At 35.6% G+C, this 22,673-nt stretch overlaps 1 protein-coding gene across 2 annotated transcripts in view; it reads right to left on the bottom strand.

The window, feature by feature from the left end:
• The window catches only part of BCL11A (BCL11 transcription factor A), a 192,939-nt gene extending 172,013 nt beyond the window's left edge, over positions 1 to 20,926 (bottom strand). For both annotated transcript variants that reach the window (XM_081942360.1, XM_081942359.1), the window contains exons 1-2: positions 20,476 to 20,926; positions 13,589 to 13,918 (exon numbers count right to left, since the gene is read on the bottom strand). In XM_081942360.1, coding sequence (XP_081798486.1) covers positions 13,589 to 13,918; positions 20,476 to 20,530 — 385 coding nt within the window. In that variant the 5' untranslated portion in view covers positions 20,531 to 20,926. The remainder of the gene's footprint in view (positions 1 to 13,588; positions 13,919 to 20,475) is intronic.
• Between the last annotated feature and the right edge of the window lie 1,747 nt (positions 20,927 to 22,673).

Here is a 22,673-nt window from a genome sequence, read left to right on the forward strand (position 1 = left end):
AAGAAAATACAAAATCAACACCTACTCAAAGATAGGGGAGCTATTCTTTTTCATCCCACTGTTCATGCATTTCATTCAATTTAATTTAACTGTATTTGACAGGTGTTTCCATGCATTATTTTTAAAGGGGAAGGGAGAAACAACCTTGTTCATTCCCAAGTAAAAGACATGTTTAGAGCTTTACTATACACCAACAAAAACAGGGAAATGTACCAACAATTACTTCTGATAATAAAGGGGGAGGTTTATATTTGGCTAGGAAGAAAATAGACCACAAAGGTAGCAATGATAGTGTCCTCTTTGTTTCATTCAATCAGATATATAATTGTTGCCTTTAAAAAATAATGTATGGCAATTCTTAGGTAAAACTTATTTCAAACAAGTATCTGGAAGTATTTCTTATCCTATTTTTATGGAAATTTCTACAGCAATTCCTTAAATAATTAATGGGGATTTAGAGAAAAGCCTTAATTCTATAAAAAATAGAAATGTGGATCAAATTCCTTTTATTCTGGAAAATCTAGCATACTGAAAATTTTGCTATTGTTTTCATTCTCTCTAGGCGATATCAATCTTCTACAATTCCCAAAATAGCTTCCATATTAATCTGCTGTATTATTGTATGGTGGTTAAGGGAAATTAATATTCTTTGGATTGCGTTTGATAAAACATGGGCCCATGCTCAAACCCAAAATCTATTCTGCAGCACTCTAATGGTGAGGACAAATGAGGAGCATATAATCCCCATAGGACTTAGAACTAAACCTCCCTACAACATTAATAGACAAATATATATAGGCATGCATATCTCGGTTCCTTTCCTCAACAGCCTGACTCAACATCACCTTGGAATGAGGAATGTACAGAAAAGGCTCTACCGCAAAGAATTCCTTGAAATAATTTTTTTAATGCAGTAGGAGCAAAGAAAACAACCATTTTGCAAACTCCAGCACTGCTCACTATAAGCATGGTGAAATGGTTGGGAGGTTATGACAGAGGATATTCCTAATCAACTGCCATGCATACAAAAGGAAAGGGTTTATATCTCTTATTCCCATCATCCCACTTACAACATTTTGCAAATGTTGTTGCAAAAATATTGTTGTCTAATTTAAAACTTTCAATGGAGAAAGAATCATTTTGCTATACATTCTATCATATATCTGTATCTAGTAAGACTGCCCAGCGCTTCAGACTAGAAGCAAAATGGTGTTTCAGAACATTCAGGAGCCAAAAAATAACTCCTTTGCAAATACTTAAAGCAAGTAAACCTTTTCCCAGGATCATACAGCTGCATTCTACAGCTATTACACTCTAACCAACTCTTATATAAGGCTGGAGATCTGAAAGGGGAGGCATAAGTTATCAACCAAAAAAGCTTCCTCCTAGTCCAAAAACATCCCTCTCACATACTGCAAGTATTAAAGAACAAGACCAAAAGGCTGTTAATTCTTGTCCTGCCTTAGGCAAGAAAGATAGCTGGGTGACTATGGACCAGTCACATCATTTCAACCCAACCCACTCACAGGGTTGTTATTGTGGGGGAAATAGGAAAAGGAAAGAGCATTTGATGTCTTGAGTTATTTATGAAAATATTAAAGGCAGAGAAAATAAAATAAAATAAAATCATACACGCATTATGTGTTCATACAAATTTAATATGACAAATGAAAAGCTTCAATGGCAATTTAGTTATGCTTAAAATACAAGTTTCTATATGTAGATCCCATCATTCTAGTTCAGGAAAAGGAAACTTTACAGGAAGTAGCTAAAGCTTGTTTTAATTAAATTTAGGATTAAATAATTACATTTTAAAAATTGTTTTTATTTTTAAACATATTTTATTATCTCTTGTAGCTATTATTTTATACCTCAAAAAAAAAACTGTATTATGTGAAAAGTAGACAAGAACTTCCTTCCGTTATCCCAGAAGGAAAAAACTGCATCTATTTCTTTTTACATTGATCAGTTGAAATATTCTGCAGTGAAAATTATCTAATTGGTTGCTAAGATGCTATTAAATGTAGTTTACTGGAGGACAGATTTATGATGGGGCATAAAGGAATGTAATTAGACAAAAGGAAACAAAGGAGTACATGATACATAAGTGAAAAAGGGACAAGTAAAAGAGTAGAGGTGTTCTCATTTAAAGCAATCACAATAACCAAGGCTGTGTCCTAATGCCTTACAATCAATCTGTTGAAATTAACTGGATTTCAGTTAGATAACTGCTACTGATAGCACATGTTGACAACCTGATACTGGTAATCATTGACTTACAGCCATTTGTTTAATGACAGTTCAGAGTTGCGATGGTGCTGAACCAAGTGACATACATCCAGTCCTCACAATTACAACAGCAACAGAATCCTCCCAGTCATGTGATGAATATTCAAATGCTTGACAACCAACATATTATATTTATAATGGGTGCAGCATCCCAGAGTCACATGACCATTATTTGTAACCTTCCCAGCCAGCTTCCAACAAACTAAGACAATGGTGGGAGAAGGATTTACTTATTCACTTAACCACAGTGATTTGCTTCACCACTGCAGCAATGTGGTCATAAAAATGAGCACAGCACACTTACCATTTGCAATAGAAGTTCTGATTTAACCTAAGATCCAAATCAATATGTATAGACCTGTACTTACTCCTTAGTCAATTTACTGCCCTCAGACACACAAAACAATACTCCATCATCAGTAATGTGATGGAAAGAAATGGCCAGTTCAGTTTGTTCACAGAAGGTATGAATTCATAGTGTGACCATTTTTAGGCTTCAAGTGAGATACAAACCTATTCCTTAAAATCATTTACAAAACACGGGGGAATCAGTTCACACCTTATTTTGACACCAAATAAATCACATTATATCTTAGCACAGTGTATGGTCTGACTGCCTGAGGCTGCATGCTTTGGACCAAACGAAACAAAGTCATTCAATTATTATGGGAACAAAAACAAGAATTATTGGTTTGTATTTTTTTAACATATATGTTTAGACAGCCAATTTGGTGCTATGGTTAAGGCATCAGGCTAGAAACTGGGAGGTCCTGAATTCTAGTCCTGCCTTATAGACAAACTGAAGCAAGTGTTCTTGGACTAGTCATTTTCTCTCAGCCCTAAGAAGGAGTGAATGGTAAACCACTTCTGAAAAACCTTGCCAAGAAAACTGCAGACACTTGCCCAGGCAGTTTCCAAGAATCAGACATGATTGAATGGAAAGAATAAAAAATATATATTTACAGGGAGGGAGAAGTTTCCACCAACAAAATATACAATCCTGTTGCTTCAAGATGCAAAAGGACAGATATTCCCAACACATCATTTACAATGTTCATGTATTTCTATATCAACTTATAAAACATAGAGAGAATCCATATTTTCTAAAAATTACAGCTTTTTAGATTAGTCAAAGACTAATAAACAAATACACTATTCAAATATTTATCACTCCACAATTTATTTTCTAGGTCATATCCTTAAGGATTAGAAATTCACATATCCTTTTTAAGAAATAATAATAATAAATATGATACCCAAGATGTTGATGAGAGCATGAAAATAGAAAATATAAGAGCTTGGGATTGCAGGACATATAACTTGGTTATACTATGTTTAATGTGTAACCATAGTCAAATTACAGAATATACAAATTAAAAATGGTAACTGATTTTTTAAAAATAAAAAGTAGCTAAGCACAAGATAAATTTAAAATTGGATAAAGTTAGTTGAATGGTTCAGCAATTATTGCCTTCCATCTAAATAGGAAATTGGGGGAGAGGACGGGGGGGGGGATGAGGACAATAAATTATGCTTTAAAAAGATTCAATAAAGTAAATAAAAATGGCTGAACTCATGTTCTGATTCAAATTTCAATGTTACAGTAACATGACCAAAGCCAACCATCCTATATTGTGCACAATACAATAAATCAGTCAGATTTCAGACTCTTGTAAAGCATTTTGATACATTTCTTTTTTAAAAAATAGATTAAATCTATTTTTTTCAAGAGTATATTCAAGAATTTAATTTTCAGTGAGATGCGCAAATATTTGGATTATATTTCTCTATATAGATACACTTCTCAGGAAAGTATTATGGAGTATTATGTAAGAATAATTGCATTTCTTCTTCTAGTGTAATATATGAAATGTAGCATAGTAAACGTTCCATTAGTGAACAATACACGTCTTGAAGCAATTATTACTGAAAAAAAACATACAAAATAAGCATTATGCTTTTTGTTTAAAAACAAAATAGCACTGTAATCAGCATTACAGAGAATGAGTTTTACTATCCCTGCACTGTACATAATTATACGAGGCTTTGAATTTTATCCAAAGAAGTTTACATATCTTAAGTGAGAAATGCATATATATTTCATGTAAACTGTTCACTATTACCACATCACTGTGGTTCTCATTTGTGTTTGAGAAACAGACAAAGAGAATTTTGTTTTATTATTAGAGAGCTGAAATCTGTTCAAAAATATTAGGGAGACCTCCAGGAAAGAATAGTTCACTTCCTCGTACTTTTAATCTGAAATATTTATCTTTTAGCACTTTACTCCTCCCTAATTCCAGGACATTGCACATGAGTTCCAATGATATCCAGAACTCATGCACATGCATAGAAATGTAACTCACTCTCTCTCTCTCTCTCTCTCTCTCTCTCTCTCTCTCTCTCTCTCTCTCTCTCTCTCTCTCTCTCCCTCCCTCCCTCTCTCTCTCTCTCTCTCTCTCTCTCACACACACATATTCTAGTATTCTAACATTCCTGCTGAGAATCTACAAATCAATCTCCTTATTGTCTAAGCAAGTCCAGCCCAAAAGACTGGTGTTTATTAAATTATTTCCTTTGCAGTATATTCTTGCTATTCAAGTCAATTCTGTGCATTCAGGGGAACTTCCGCTCATTGGGAGAACCTCAATCAAGCATCACATGCTGCCAGGGAAAAAGAAAAAATATGTGTAAGGGGGGGAAATCTCTATATCCCAAATAATATAAAAGCTGGAAGCAAAGTAGTAGGTTAGTTCAAGGGACTCCAGCTCGCATAAAACCTCCTTTGGAGGATCAACAATAAAGGAGCTTTTTCTCAATGCTTCTGAATAAAAGACTGAGGTATTTGAAGTAAAAACTTACTTTTATATCATAGGTTTGAGGAAAACAAAAAAAAATGGAACAATCACTAACTGCAGGCAAATTCAGATTCAGAGATCTTTCTCTAAATTAGTAACTTCAGAAAAGAAGTCATAAAGTGCATATTCAGCAAGTTATGCCATGCACTTATTCAGCTAACTCGAATGGTACAATTTCAGAATATTTTCTGAAAGTATTCTATTGCATTGGTAAACTGCCAGGACAATGGCAAGGAGAAAGTACATTTTAAAATGTTTCAATATATAAGTCAGAATAAAACAGAACACTGTGATTGCCTCAGCCAACGTAGTATCATTCTTTGCCTGTCAAAAATACATTTCTATCCAAGCAAATCTCTGGATTTAATTAAGCTTTCCAAAGTCTTCTAACAACTATCCAGCAACGAAAGGAAAAGCACTTCTCTAGCTCAATTGTACAATTTTGTGATGGTTCCCTTTACAATTTGTGTTGGAAAGAGTTACTCAGATGTTGTGCATTGACCAAACAAAATAAAATAAACTTAACAATTTGCAGTCTTTCCCAATTCTTATTTATAAGCAAAATTCACATGGAGAAGGCAGGAAGGACTCAAGCTCAAATTTTCGGATGAATAACTATTTTGAAATGCAATGTTATATTTTCTTGAGAAAACATGAGAATAAATCCAATTTAACTCAGTGGGATTTTACAGTATACAGTATTACTCAAACTGTAGCAATCTCCATTGACTCTTCTAATTAAGAAAAATGGATTTCATCTACTTCTCATGTCCCATTTGCCCAACCAAAATGCAATAATTAAATTATATTTTTTTGAATTTTCAATAGTATACAATTACAAACTAAAATCTACAAAGCACAAAATTAAAAGAACAATTGGTATACTACACTTATTCCATCTATTAGAGATAGAGGCAAGCAAAGCAACTATCTTATAAACCTTATACATATTTAAACTCTAAAATGAAATTAATTACGTTATAAGAAATATATACTATTATTTGAGTTCCCATTAACACAGTTTACAGCTTATATGTGTACACATGCACATGCAATACCTATATAATGCATTATAAATCACAATGCTTAACAAACATTAAAATTACATTTCCTTACAACCACAACAAAATGTATAAAAACAAGTTGATATCTGCCTAATATAAAGAAGCAATTATCAATACTAAAAGTTATAATATCACATTCACTAGTAATAACTTAATTATCTACTTTTCAGGTTAACAAAAGCCAATATTCCTTTATCATTAAACTGTTGCTAAATCACTGGCAAAAGATACCTTATAGGACAAATATGCACAATCATGAAGAATGCTTTCATTTTTTATCAATTTTGTTTTATTACAGCAATTGACCTCTAAAATTACTACATTGCTTTAGACCCTGTAGAAAAGTTAGTCTACATTGTTACATTATTAACAATGCACATGCACTATTGGGGGGGGGGTATTTTTTTAATATGGATTCCCAAAATTTCACATCAATATTCCTTTTGAATTTCCTTATTATAAATCAAGATGAGAAAGTGAAACCAACAAGTTAAAGATGTATCATCTGATAGTATGATGCAATAACTTTATCTTCTATATCAAAGCAATGAACCCAGAATATTATTTATCTTAGGAAGATAGTCTTTTATTATAACACATTTGATTATTGACTAGAAAATGGCTCAATGACTTTCCATATTTAATATATAACAGGACAATAATCAAAGACTGTTCCTGTTACAGTCTTAACAGAACTCATTATTTTGTTGTTATGAAGCATTTTTTTCCAATGGCATTTATTATGATGAATTATATTTTTCTTCCACAGGTTTTTCAAATATTAGTTTATACCACTCATTACTAGATGCATCCATCATTCAGAATGCCATACTCAGTTGTTTTATTTTCAAGGATTATAAGATGTTGTTAAAGCTAACAAGCCTTAAAAAAAAACCAACTACTTTGATTGAGCAGTCGCTAATTCCAGAAGTACTTTTACCCAAAAGAAAGAATTACGAAGAATCAATTTTTGTTACTTCAATTTTACTGAAACATTAGTTTGATAGTATGGTACATTTTATCCTGAATTTATGTAAACTGCCAAAACAGGTACAAACAAAATGAAAAAAATAATGGAAAGAACTATTTTATACAAGGAGAGCATTTTATACCATTACAGATCTCCATAGTTTATATAATCTTTTTATGAATCTGAAAAGATGCTCTCTAACATGGAAGTCACCCTAAATTGTCCCTCTTCTAAAAGAATGTACAAAATGCAGTGAACCTAACACTAAACTTTTGTATATATCAATAACGAATGTATTATTCCAGGACATTGCACATGAGTTCCGATGATATCCAGAACTCATGCACATGCTTAGAAATTTAAGAATCTTGGATCAAAACCAAGATTCATCTACTTCATCTTCCTGCTCCCAGCAGTGTCACACCAAATGCTACAGGGAAGTGTACTTCTCTACTATAGACTGCTACGCACTAACTAGTAATTAGTGATATAGTGATCAAATGTGCTAAACATGCTCAACTGACTAGATTCCCTTTCTGTATTGAAATGAAAATCAAATTGCTTTTGAACTTTAGATTATAGAAAGCCATTCATACTGGCAATCATTAGAACTCTACAAATTTGTCCTACTTCTCTCTGAAAGTGATTGAAGTCAGTTGCTGTCATCACATCTTGTAGACAACGTTATTTCAGGAGCAATAATAACCCACTTCAATAGCATCCTTAAACTACACGTGCTCCCTGGGCGGTGCTAAATGAGTGACAATTACCTGATGCAGCCACACTGCTCTTTTGGGCTTCACGGTCATGACAAACAGAAGTGGATAAAATCAAATAGACCTTTGGCTACAAGTAAATTACATAAATTAAATAACAGAAAACTTTCTTTTGCTTTTGCACTACTCCTATGAGTCAATACAAAGAAAAGTATCAATGAGTTACTATAAAATCTATTACAATCTTTTTCACATTAGTTAATCATTCTGGTCCTAAATTAAAAATGGTAACCGTCCTATTCATTTCAACATAAGGGACAGATAAGCAGCATGTAGAAATAACAAACAATGCAAGCAAAAAAGAGCACCCCTATCTCCCACATTCAAAATAAAACAATCAGGCTATTGTTTATAAAGCAAACCAGAGAAATCAGTGCAGCCAGTGGATTGATAGGTTTGGGAGATCAGTAGTCCATGTTTATAAGAACCAAAGACCTGTGAAATGTTATCTCACTTGTCTAACTGAAAATGAACATTCTGAGTGCCTGTTTCACCTGTCAATTCACAGGGAAAAAATGGTGTGGCAACATCTACCATAGTATGAGCAAACCTAGTGTATCCTTAAAATTCTTCTTCCAGGCTCACTCCATAAATATCTCACAAATCCTTAGAAGAGACCTGGAGGGTAAATGTGGGAGAACGTATGCAGGAAAAGAAAATCTTTTTCCCAATAGAATCCATTTCCTTAGTGGATGGAAGTGATAGATTTATCTCACGAATTATCTTGCATGAAATCCTAAGGAATAAGTAACAGTAACTTCCTTTAAAACATCAACTTAGCATGAAGTTCTTGAAACCCTTGTACAAATACGCACCTCTAACCAAAATGAAGTCAAAGTAGCTGTATTATATTTGTTCACTTTCATAATTTGTTTCCATCCATTGCCCACCCCTCTCAATTGTCCCATTTTCAAATTTTAGTTTACATTTTTCTCAAGACAGAAATAAACCCTTTTAACATTGTTGATTCTACACAAATTCTAAATAGGAATTCCTTGTCGACCTCATCTGAAAAAAATGGGTTTCTCATTGAAGCAACAGTCTGTCTACTTGACAAGTTAAATATAAAAACATTTCCATTTTATTAAGTGTGCAAGGTGACTTATTCACTAATTTAAAAAATCCAATTCCATAGCAAAAACACTTTGTGTTTCTCTTTTTCATTCCTGATTACAGTACCACACCAAAATAAGAATCACTTCAAAAATAAATTTGTATCAATGATAGATTAGCTAAAATTCAGTTGATTCACTTTTTATTTAAATTCATTAATCTTGAACAGTGCTAAATTTAGCAGTTTTATTATACTTTAAATATAATTTTAAAATTCCATCATCAATGGTCAATTCTATGAACACTCTAAAAAGCTATTTACACCTATTTTGTTAGAGAATAAGGCATAATTTAAATGCCTTTAAATACGCACAAGACCCCTGACTCTTTTTCTACTAAAATATGAGAAAATGGATTTCTTTTTTGACATTTCAATATGATTCTTATGAATAGCTAGCAGAATATAACTTCCTGTTTCCCAACTTTATGCCTTCCAATGCTTTAAACATAAGCCCACAAGTATGTTACCTAGGAATTTGGTGCTGTAAATATACCTGCTGATAGCAGAATGAAAATAGCCCTGAACGGAGGAAGAGATTAATGGTGGCAAGGTATTCCAAATATATATTGTTTTCATTGCATTAGGATCAATCTCCATGGCTTCCAAGCAAATTTGTCACATGTAACTGCATTTATACTGAAGCATTAGACATGAATGTAAGCTCTTTTTAAAGAACAAAAAAATGGATGGAACAAGTTTCTTACAATAAATGGCAATTGAATGAACTTCAAAACTATATTCATCTAACTGTGACAGACATCTCTCCCCAAATTTTAGTCTAGGTGAATGCCAGACTTAGGACAAGAAAACTTCAGCTCAGGTATCTTCTCAGCAATGAACTCACTTCATTATTTTGACACATCTCTATGGCCTAGCCTCAATCTTACTTCAATCCCCAAGCAACACAGTGCATTCAGTTTCTCTTGAAAGCAATACATTAACCACACAAACCATAGTTTGCCAGACTTTGGTAGGATGATAATCCAATATGCTTTTTGTATACTGATCGACTTGTGCCAGCAATACAAGAGAGTCTGAGTTTGGCAAGGCAGCAGCAATGCGCTGGGAAAAAAAGCTATTATTTCCCTTCTCTCAGTTTTGCTCCATCTTAGATTAAGCAACCTATCTAATATCTACAGAACGGGCCTTTTAGCTCATCCTCCCCCTTAATTCTTGCTTGACAGATGCTGTGTTTAGTCTTTGAAATAGAGATGTTTAATATGTAAATAGTGCATTATATCACAGAAGGGATGTTCCATATTTGGCGATTTAACATGCATGCAGTACACAGAAGATCAGAAAAACCTTTCTTGAAAGCTCTGACTAAACGAACATCCTCCTTCATGTTCAGAATGTGAGCAGCACATGACAGTTACAATAGCTAGGATACATGTTATAAGTAAGATAGCTGTGTTCCAGTCCCGTCCCCCCCACCATCACTTATGCATACACTTCCAATCACATGTCCAGGTAACATATATTTGCTATTATTTTAATACATATAAATTACTCTTGAATTTATCTAAATGACTGGGAGGAACAAAGAATGTCTAATATAATTTTGGATCAATGGCAATGTTGTTTCTGCACTGTAACTCTAAAAGGAGTTATGCAAGAAACCTGCTATAATTTCTAACATAGATACAAACTGCTCAAGCTCAGAGAATGGAAGCTGGCCAATACTCTATACGTAGGCATATAATGCCATGCTTGTATAAAAAAGCTGTCTAAAATTCTGGAGGTAAAAAGTATTTTTTTAATAACAAGTAACACAGATATATAAAAGGAATTACAAAAGATTTAAAATTGCTGATAACTTGATAAGGGTACAGCACTAGCATACTTCTAGTAGGACAACAAATTTTAAAATTATGGATATATAAAATAAATTTCCACTTTTATACAATAAAAATATATGTTTCCAAGCAATTCAGTATCAAAATAATGCCTTATCCAAATTCAAAATTCTAATAAACTGCATAAAAAGGCAGTATTACCATCATTATTCTCATCTTCCCTATTACCTATCTCCCTACCTTCTTATGACTATAACTTTGTTGCTTATCACTACTGTTGTATGTACATTGAGAGCTTACGCATCGGAAAAAAATTCCTTATGTGTCTAATCACACTTGGCCAATAAAGAATTCCATTCTATTCTGTTCTATTCTATTCTAGATTAAAAAGCTAGATATTTTGAGCTCAAGAATCACATTTAGAGCTTTTGCTTTATTTTCACCAATAAAATGACTTAATTTACAAGAAGATTTATGAAGCTTATGCATTTGCAAATACAGTAGGTAACTTCCACCAGCAAAATTAAAATCCACCACAAAATCTACTGACACAAACCATGTCTGTATTAAAGAGTCATCTGGCTAAACCTGAATTATAAAACTGCACAAAATACAAAATTGCCAAAGCAAGTATTTTTAAAAAGAAGTCAAATTTGATTTGTTCCAATTATATCAAGGCTACTACCCACCTACCGATCATCTTTCTTTCTGTGTATAAATACATATATATTTAATTTAATTATTTCATTTTGAACGAGGCAAGATAAATATTCATCACTTCCATCAGCTGACAAGTAAAAGCTAGTTTTAGTCCACTTATTCAGCTGCAGATCCAACAACACTGACAGGATCATGCCGACTGAGGTAGCTTGTGAATTGCCTTGTTGAGATCATTTGGGGGAGGGAGGATTAAACACAAGGCAGCATGTGACTTACATACAGTGTCTCATAATGCCACAGCACCCCCGAGGCTATTAAAACAATAGCACAAGTGATACTTTATGCTAACCATTCTGGCCTTTCCTTACCCTCATCCGATCTATGTCAATTTTGGTAGTGCACAAGAAAACCAAAAGAAAGCAGTTTTGTTTGCCATCTGGATTATGACACCAAACACAATTCTTTATAGTCTAGCAGTATTAGCAGACCTCTCCACATCTGCATTAACTTCAAACATCCTTTCACTTCCTTTATAAAAAACATACAGACATGCAGGCAGTATGCGGCCCACCCATTTATTTATTATTTATTTTATTTATTTGTTTGTTTTTTGTTGCTGATGTTGCTTATGACATCCATTTTTTTAATTTTATATTATTTTTAATATAGGTGACATGTGGCAGCAGAAAGCCATAGAAGAAAATCAAGACATATCTGTCAAAAGCACATCAGAGATAACAGACAGTATTTGGGGGGGGGGGGATTATCATTTAGCTGAAAAGGCAAGATTGCAGAGAGCAACCTCCTTCTCTGTCAAGCCAACCTTTAGAAATTTCTAACATGCTCTTAAACTTTTTATGTAAGCAAACCTACACACCTTGGAAACTGCCCTCTCTACTCTGGCCTGGGCAGTGAAAATGGCATCTGAAAGTCAAGGTCAGCCATGTCACTTCACCAAGGGGCTGCCTTTAATTACAGTCCATGCAATGATAGACAAAATGGAACAGGGGGTGTTAACACCTCTTTCATATTTACACCACAGTCTGCAGAAAATTATGATTAAAAATAAAAATAAAAAGGCTACACAACCAATTCCATCAAGCACCAGGAATAGCAGAAGAACTCTAAACTCTGCAGCTGGCATATTGCATTTCCAGGAGGCTTTGGTGCCCTTCAATGACCTATATACAAAGACTTGTATAAGAATTGGGGAAGGAAAAGCTACCCAGATTTGGGTTTTGTCTCCATTTTACACATTGATTCGATCAACTTTGAAATTTGAGAGAAAGGATTCTTCTGAGAAGTAAAGCTTATTTTTGAATGACTTAAAGGCATTGTAGGGTGACACTTTCCCGGGTCCTTTCCATCCTAAGAACCAGAATAAGAACTAAGCAAGAGTAACAGGCAGGCATAGATGCTTTACACTTCATAAGGAACTTGCTTTTATGATTGTGGTGGGATTCTACCTGCTACCTGCAATAAATCTATGAAAGCTAAAGTGCACAGACATACACTAGGAACATATGACAGAAAACAAGAGCCAATCAAATCTACACTCATGAACATTCACTGCAAAGATAGGGATATCCATCTATCCATATTTTATTTGTTTCTTAATACCATAAACCTATGACCTATGTTAAAACATAACAGTAAAGTATGATGTGGAATTAAAGTTGCTGTGATGTCATTTTTGCAAAGTAAGTATAAAAGGAGGAAACAGTGACTTTTTAAAAAGCTGCCTAGTTCTCTTCTGCATCCTCTTCTTTGGGTGAGCACAATTTGGTAACCCAATGTCAAAAAAATGTGTAGAACATGAAAGATGTGAAAGAGAGCAGCTAGAAAGTTATTCTAGGATATGCCATGAGTTTTACGCTTCTATGGATAACTGATAACGCTGGAGGTGTGCATACTTACTATAAATAGAAATAATGAAATTTTAATTCATGAATTTGTAAAATGAAATGTCAAAAAACATTTTTTTACAAAACAACACAATTTCAATGTGTAGCCTGTAAGCATGCCATTCCTGCCTCCCCTCCCCCCATCACTTTGATTTACCTGCTATATGTTCCTGCTTGGGGCAAATTCCTCTAGATGACGTTGACAAACAATCGTCATCCTCAGGTGTGACCTGGATGCCAACCTCCACAGGATTGGAAGTTTTTCGCAGCTCGCTTGGCAAGGGCGAAGGGGGCTTATCCACAGCCTTCTCTAGGCAAAGAATGCCATTGCATTGTTTCCTTTTGTGCTCAATAAAAATAAGAATATCCCCCAAAGGGAAGTTCATCTGACACTGGCCACAGGTAAGGAGGTCGTGGTCGCCTTCTGGAGCTCCCAAAGTACCATGATCTGGTTCATCATCTGTAAGAATGGCTTCAATAGGTTCAGCTGCAAAGAAGGAAACAAAGGAAATCAGAAATTCAAATACAGATTAAGAAATAAAAAGAATTGGGGATGGAAAGTATATTTGCAGAGTACAGCCCAAACTTTTTTTAAAAAATCCCAAATATTGGGTAGCAGTACTAACACACTTCTAATCTAGCATTGTGCTGGGGTGCCTGAACAAAAAAAAAGTGGGGGGGGGGGAGGGAGCATCCACAGAAGTATTTTACTTCAACAAGAGACTTTCTTAAAACAAAATGCATTACACATCCCTATTTTTACATGACTGTATGTTTTATTATAGTATTAGTTTTAATAGAAAAAATTATGTCACTCCTGTCCCAAACCTAAGGAGTTTCTCCTTTATAGGATGTTGACATGCTATAAGAAAACAAATTTATCAGCAATGCCAAGCGATTGTATGTGAAGGAAACCACCTATAATGCTAATAACTGAGGTGAGAATTTCACATTCTTTCATAGCTCAAAGAACGAGAGAGAGAGAGAGAGAGAGAGAGAGAGAGAGAGAGAGAGAGAGAAATCTGTTATTTACAAATGAGCAAATTAAATAAAAATACAAATGTCTCAGAATTCTTACCTTTATTCACCTCCTCCAAAAGTAAACCTCAGAACTATCTATCTATAAAACCCATGGATTTCTCTTTTCTTTTCACAAAATAATATTTATTTTCTCCTGTCAGTGTCATATGCTGGAATGAATATGCTTACTTTAGGGTTTACTTATGCATACAAGTGTTTGGACATGCATACAAAAATATAAGCAACCATAATCACACAATTACAAAAAAGATTGCTTGTGTCCACCCGCCAGTTGGCACCCATTACCTGAACAGCCCGTGGTTTTTAAGTATGTCCCTATGTTCTGTGTCATATATATGCAGATGCACACAGAATTTCCTAGAAGTCTTCTCTAAAATGATCAAGCAAACAGCAAAACAAGATAAATCTGCAGTATTTTATTTATTTATCAAGTATTATTTAAAAAACAAGAATAACCAAGCATTTCATTTACAAAATATAAATATGTATCTTCAAACTACCGAAAATTTCCAGTTATAATTAAGATGCTTCTGAACATCTAGGAAAATAAACCAAATTAGTCCTTTTCCCCATTTAGGGGAAATGTGTCCCATTTATTCAGAATGTATTAGTAATGAGGGCCTTCATAAGGTATAAATATTAGTATAAACATGACTGAATTTTAGCATTCATCACCAAAGTCCTTTCTTTACAGCACCTTTCTTAATGTTGTCCAAGTTGATTAATTTGCTGAACAAGCTCCAGAAAGCTCCACAAAAATTATGTTTATATAGGCAGTATACTAATACGTATTTTAATAAGGTAGATATACAGCAGTTAGCTTTTTCTCCCACTATTATTTTCTATTTAAGTATTCGTGCAGAAATTGTTCATGATTTCAGTCATCCAGATTGAAAGAGAGGAAAAAGAAGAATTCATCTTGGGATGTAATTTCATTACAACCGTACAGTACTTTTACTTATAAACAAGCATGAAATAGCATTCTTGCAAAATATCAAAGCTACCAGTTAAGAAAAAAGTGAAAGGACATAATACCTTAACAGTTAATCAACTTGACCTTCTTTAGTATATGACCAATTTCACATTTAATGAATTTAAAGCCATAGAGAATCAAAAAATAGATTTTAATTTGACTGAGTTATATTGGAAGAGATTTGATATTTTTTTAAAATATACTCAGATTAAATTTGTTTCCGAACTATCTATATTAGTTAAGGGGATCTCAAGAAATTCCCATATGTACAAGGGAACATAATTTTAGGATGTCATAGCTCCTTCTAAACAACGATTCTGCAAATCTCTGCTTTCACGTTATTTTTTGTCTCCCAAGTTTACTCCTAAATGTAGAGTAATAATGATTATAGAAACATGAACATTATATTTACATTAAAATATTTTTAATCCATAGGTTCCGCTTAAGCTCTCTTGACCAAAAATAATGCAGTAATACCAGTTAGTGATTAATAGTCAAGGGGGAAATTGGGACTATGGTGATTTTACGATATCTACTTTCTTCTACTATTTTTGGGTGAGCAAATATCTAGTTCTAACAAAATGGCAGGCAATAAATGCAAGAAAAAAATGTTTCAGCACACTCTATTTTGAAAATATTTAAATACTGGAAATATTTTTCCATGCAAGCTTCAAAGCCCAATCCAAGAAGCAAAGTATTTTCTATAAAACAGGAAGTTCTAAGGAGTAATTAGTCAAACTATAAGACTAGGGCCTAAAACAATTGTGAAATCAGTAAGTTGGTTTAGCAAGAAAATGCAAAACATTGGTTTCCTAAGCAGTTAAAATTTATACTAAATAACAGTTGGGAAAAATGATTTCTTATAAAGTTGGCTGTAAATTGGTCTTGATTTTCACGAAATAATAGCAAATCAAGTAAAAGTAAAAAGTATTGTTGATTGCACCTTAACAATTCATCCAATTAATTTTATAAGAGGCAAGGTTCTTAAGAATAAGATATTAAAATGTACAGATATAAAACCCACACCTTTCATATGTTTATGCATTTAATATAAATGATTGCTAATCAAGACTAATGATAAGACAATAAATGAGCAAGAGCTAGCAAGTTTGTTTAAAAAACGGTTTCCTAAAATACAGAATGCAGGGCAAACGTGTACTGCTGTTATTGTAAGTATGTCTGCAATTCAAAGAGCTAATGTATTATCATCCTTGCTGTTGATTATTTGCATGGTATGCTTTGTTTCTAATTTATTGGGCACCATTTTTTGTATTTTATCTGTCTGATATTTCTGTTTAAATTAATACATCATTAATGGAAAAAGGAGACTTTATTTTCTCTTTTAAAAGCCAACCTAAAAGGAAGGTGGCATTTTTAATTAAAAAAACAAAACATTAGTGCCAGATTTTCACTTCTTTACAAAGAATAGGGGGAAAAAGAAAGAATACCGAAGCAGAAATGCCAACGGAGGCATTTTCCAGATTATAGTAGAAAACATGTCTTTCATTTTGAAATATGAATTAGGATGGAACAAGCAATCAAACGGGTCAAAATAATCCAAAGCAATTAAAACATATATTTCTCCCTCCCCATCCGGCAAAATAGTTAAACCTAAAACAACAGCTCAGTTTCAACTTTGCATTCAAGTGGATTAGTTTAACAGAAACTGAGGGAGAGGAGGGAATGATGTTCAAAAAGAGAAGAAAGGAAAAAAGAAAATTTAATAGTGTTTAGGTGAATGAACATCTGGATGGATGTAAACTTCGGAAGGAGCACAAAACACAATTGGGGGGGGGGATATAGGTTAGCCTCATAAACCTCATCAAGTAACACTTGCAAGGGAGCCAAAATATTTGCTTGCCTTTTCAGCCAGCTGTTCTCTTAGAGATCTACTTTAAAAACAAAATAAACCAATTGATTTTCAAAAGCAACAATAAGCTTTCTAATAGGACTGAGACTGAATGAAAACAGCCCTCACCAAGCCACCCAAACAAAAGCAGATGCTCTGTAAGTCAAGCCAAAGCACCCAAAAGTCTTTGGAAAGAAATTTAATACCCTTGAATTTTTGTAGTTTTTCTTTATCAGAAAAATTAGGTTCTATCTAAGAAATACTATTTCTAAATGCTAAGAGGGGTTGCCTTTCTCAATTTGTTTTGTGTTTTGTAGATAAATAAATAATCAAATACTATGTTGTAGTGTACTTGGTCATGTAATAATTATTTTAATGCTGTTTTTCCAAACAGAACTATTGCTGCTGGGGGGGGGGGGGGGGGTAATGACAAGATGAAAAGCAGTAACTGTAAATGTTCTATATGGGAGGGAATCTGGTAAAAGAATAATTTGAATGTTACAGTCCTTTCCCAAAGATTAACACAGGAAACAAAATTAAAAGCAAAAAAGGAGGAGCTGAATTACAGAGGAACAGTGGGAGATAAAGAACGGAGAATATCTGAATACATACACACAGCATTATACATAAATACACAGAACTCTCACCCCACCTTCCTATGCCAAATGAAAAATATAGAAAATTAAAAATGTGTGAGCAAGAGGATCAGGTTCAAGTTCACTAAGCTTTCTTGATCTCACTCTGCCTCCTAGTGGCTAAAATTCACATTTAAATTTTAAAAAATACACAGAAAGGGAAAAAATTGTTTTAACCCAACTCATATAAATTGCCCTCTCTGCTATAACCTCATTATTCCCCATTCTCTCATTTTGCTCCCCAAGACAAGGGATAGAAGACATAAAAATAAACTTCTATAGAAATTCTACTTATCCCTTGTAACACACCACAAATCTCTATTTAAACAAAAACTTACACTTCTCTGTATATTTATTTTTGGGGCTAATTTTCAAGTATTCTGTGGGTGAATGTGGAGTAGACAGACTGGAATATAGTTACAAATCTTGTCTTTATATTGGAAAAAGGGGCATATTTTCCTCCAAACAGCCACTTCATCTTCCCCACCCCCCCTACCTCTCAGATAAGAGTCAAATTAGGTTATCAGTTTGGTTGAAGGAAGGGAGGGAGAATAAATCTTGCAACGTGTTTGGAAGGTGATAGCAGCATGTTCAAAAGTGTGTCAGTTATGTTGCAATAAACATACGGTTTTGCATTTCAAATAACAAAAATAATTGTAGGAATGGGCAGAAAAGCAACCTGCAAGTTATTTATTTGAAAAGACAACTATAATCCATGAAATTGGGGGGCAGCGGATGTTTCATTTGTTGGCTATTTTAATTAAGCATTCGTGTTGCTAAACGATACTATTTTACATTACAATCCAAGCAGCGATTATTGGGAGAAAGAACCACTGACGGCTTAAATGCAAAGTTTTGCAAAACCAAAAGAAAAACCAATCTTGAAAATTAAAGACGAGAATAGTAACACAACAGCCCAAGGAAGATCACTTATTTCTCTTTTGCAAATATAACGTATACATTTAATATCTTCCTTCTTTCCTCCCCCCGCCCTCGACTTTGCCCGCCCGCCTTCAACCATCTCAAGTCCAGACCAGACTTCCCTTTTGTGTTTGCAAGCAAGCACGGCTTTGCTCGAGCTTTTGTATACCGAATGCCTGGAAGGCTGAAAGACGAAACCCGAGACATTGCATGAATCCCTATTTTGTTTAAATAAAAAAGGAAATACAACCTTTACATCAAAATGCAATTACTGGGGTGGAAGTTCTAATTAATTGTTTAGGGGGAGGCTGATGCTCCCTTTCTTGTGATCAGAGCTAACACAGCTGCACCTAAGCTTGTATTTATTTTTATAATATCTACAAAACATTGCATGTGTGCATGTATATATGTTGCACGAATTTCTTCTCTTTCCAATACGTTTGTTCTTCTAGCCTGTTTTGCTGGCAGCGACTCCGCAGCACACGCGGCGCTTGTAAACAGTCAGACACGAGATTTTTCCCAATCAAAATCCACTTCCACTTTTTTTTTTTGAAAATCTTCCAAAAAATAGTACGAGAGAAAGGAGGGGAATTCCACATGCATGCATATCCACACACTCCGATCCTTCTTACATTTTTAGCTGTACGCAAGCTAACCCAAGTTTCTGCAAAGCAAGAGTTTGGGGGCTTAACGACGGAAAGAGAAAAGGAGGGGGTAAAATGAGGCTGGTAAGTGTAGGCAGTTGACGGGGGGAGGGGAGAAAAGCTAATCGTGGCGGCGCAAGAAGAGAAAAGCAGCCGATCTCCGGCCAAAAACAGACACCACGTCTGCCCCCTTCCTTGCCCTTTCCCGGTGCGGAGTTGGAGAGGAGAGAGAGAGAGAAAGAAAAAGGAGCGGGACATGCAGAAAAGGGTGGGGGTAGGCGATCTCTCAACGCCACTACCCCTATCTTGATAGTGGAGACAAAAGAAATGGTCCCCCCTTTCAGCCCTATCTAAAAAAAAAAGAGATTTGCAAGGAATGAGCAAAGCGGATTTGAAAAAAAGGGAGTCGTCACACGACAAGGCGCTCGGAGAGCACCTAATCTGTCCGCGTGAAAATAAAAGAAAGTGCACCGATTCAAACACACACACACACACACACACACACACACAGATCTACCGCTTTCTTCCGTACTTTCACCCCCTCCTTTAAGCCGCCTGCTGTCCTTTGCAAAAAAAAAATGTGTATCTTTGCGTGCTTTCTTAAGTTGCAATTCATTTGTAAGCTGCAGGCGCGCGCACCCAGACACGCTGTCTTCCGGCAAAATATCTATAGAAGAATCAATGGGGGGGAGGAGAGACAAATGGAACTTTGAGCGAGAGCAAGCGGCCGTAAGCGCCGAAGAACAGAAGGACCTTCTCTGAAAAGTACTGAAGGTGCTAGCGATGCAAAAAAAAAAGGGAGGGGCGAGGGGCCTGAGTTTTAAGGTGAGTTGCTTTTTTGTCTTCCAATGCATTAAAAAGACGCATGCACAAAGAAAGATTGAAATGTGCAAAATATAAAAAATAGTTGAATTATGATTGTTAGTTTGCAAGCGAGCGTGCTCAAAGGTAAAAGGCAGAGCGGCAAGGTAGTTTACTTACGCGAAAATTCCCGTTTGCTTAAGTGCTGGGGTTTCCCTTGCTTGCGGCGAGACATTGTGGTGTTGGTTGCTCGGGCGGGCGCGCACGGAGCTCTCTCGCTCGGATCACATCGGGAAGCGCCGGGTGAGCAAGGAAGGAGACTCCAGAGAAAATACCTTCATCAATGTCTTTTGACATCCAAAATAAATTAGAAATAATACAAAGATGGCGCGGGGAAGATGAATTGTGGGATAGCAGTCATGGCTTTTTCTTTTTCTTTTTTTCCTTTCTGTGCAAGAGAGGGAGAAACAGTCAGGGGGGGAAAAGAAGAGAGAGAGAGAGAGGGATGAAAAAAATGGCAAAAGCCCCCCTGAGCTGCAAGTTCAAGTGCGGACGTGACGTCCCTACGAACTTGAACGTCAAGCGGCTGGATGGACAGAGACATACAAAACATGGGCAGGGCGAAACTGGAGGAAAGGGGAGGAGGGAAGCTGTGCGCCACGCCAATGGACAGTCATCGGGGGCTGGACATGATCAAGCAAAAGAGTGAGGGGGGAGCCGTAGCAGGGCAAGCCAATGGACAGTGGTGGGGGGAGAAGAGGGGGTTACCCTCCTAGGCACCAGGCACACGCTGCTGCTCCTCCGGAGGGAGGCGGAGTAGTAAAAGACGCGGGGAGGGAGAGGCGTGCGTAAAGGCGCGCAACAGCCCAGGAGTGACCGCAGAAAAAGGAAAGGCACGCTGGAGGAGCAAGAAGACTTGATACGAAAGAAAGTATTCTGTAAGCCTTTAAAAAAATCAATTAGAGCCAGGAGGGAAATTTAAAGAGGAGGGGCGAGCAGAGAGAAAGGAAGAGACCGTAAAATGTAACAAGTCAAATACCACTGCAAATGAGTGGTCTTCATAGTTGCTAGTAAATTGCCGCACAATTAAAAAGCAAAGCAGCGGTAACGAACAGACAAAAGTGAGTGCATAACTACCTCACCTTTTAGGAGGTGAACACTTAAAAAATGTTCAAACAGGATCAGGCCCAGAGGTTATGCCATTATTCTCCGGACAAGCAATTACATCGGAAGGAACCGGTATAGAACTATGGGCAACGCTGATTATATGTCTGCTTTTAGCAATAGAGGTACACTGCCTCGAATCATGGAAGCTCTATTTGATTTAGTATGGGTTACTATAGCTAAGAATAGAAGCTGGTACATTTTTCTTAAGATTAAAAACACCGTAATTCCTAAATGTTCTGTGGATTAAGACTCCCTTTTCCCCACGGTTGGAATCCTCGCTCTATAAATCATACTAGTATATAACCAGAAAAATGTGTAAAGATTCAACTTTATCAATTATTTGAATAGCCCTCGTTGAATTCGGTGACACTCTTGAATAAACAGGAGCACACTTGGGTTGTAAGAATGTAATCCATTGTAAATAAATACAACTCTGTTACTAAGATCTAAGGGGGATTTTTCATTGGGCGCAGTGGAACTTGCTTCCAAAGAGATTGCACAGGATCGCAGAATTCATTTTGCCAATATGCTTGCGACCCTGGTCCTTTACAATTAATCTAGGCAAGCTGAAGGGGAGGATTGTATAACAAGCTATTAAACGCGCTGATCCTGCCTGTTAGAAAAGCTGGAACTGGGGTCAGAGAACGGAGGTTCACCTGTTGCTTTTCAGGGGGGGTTCCTCCGACGAAACCTAGAAGATAGCTTTGGAGACGGTGGCAGGTCTTTTATTATTAAGTTTGTGAAAGAATAAGTTACTATTAGGTTTGTGAAATAAGTAATCCGAAGCTTTTAACCCACCCCCCAAACCATGCACTGTCCAAAATATTTTCGGAATAAATTTAAAAGTGGGACATTTTTTAAAAGACGGTTGTCCCTTACAAAAACAAAGGGGATGTTTACGATTCTATCTAGAATGTCCTGAAGGGGGAACAAACTGGGGGAGGGGGGATAATTAGTGGTTTGTTAAGGTAGAGGACATATTAGCAACCATGAAGGTCTTGGATTTGGGGCTGGAAGGGGGGAAAACATCTCTAACTCCAGATCACAATATGCAAGAGAAGGAAAGTCTAGAAAAAGGCTCCCAAGTAAAAACACCCCTTCATTTTAAGAAAAGTGATGAGAATTAGCCCCACAAGTAGTGAAAGGGAAGGACAGTATAGGAAAGGTTTATTGAGTTTTCTCCGTGGTCAAAAAGGCCAAGAAAGAATTCC

This window comes from Natrix helvetica (assembly GCF_964273705.1).
Source record: "Natrix helvetica genome assembly, chromosome: 2".
Classification (NCBI taxonomy): domain Eukaryota; kingdom Metazoa; phylum Chordata; class Lepidosauria; order Squamata; family Natricidae; genus Natrix; species Natrix helvetica.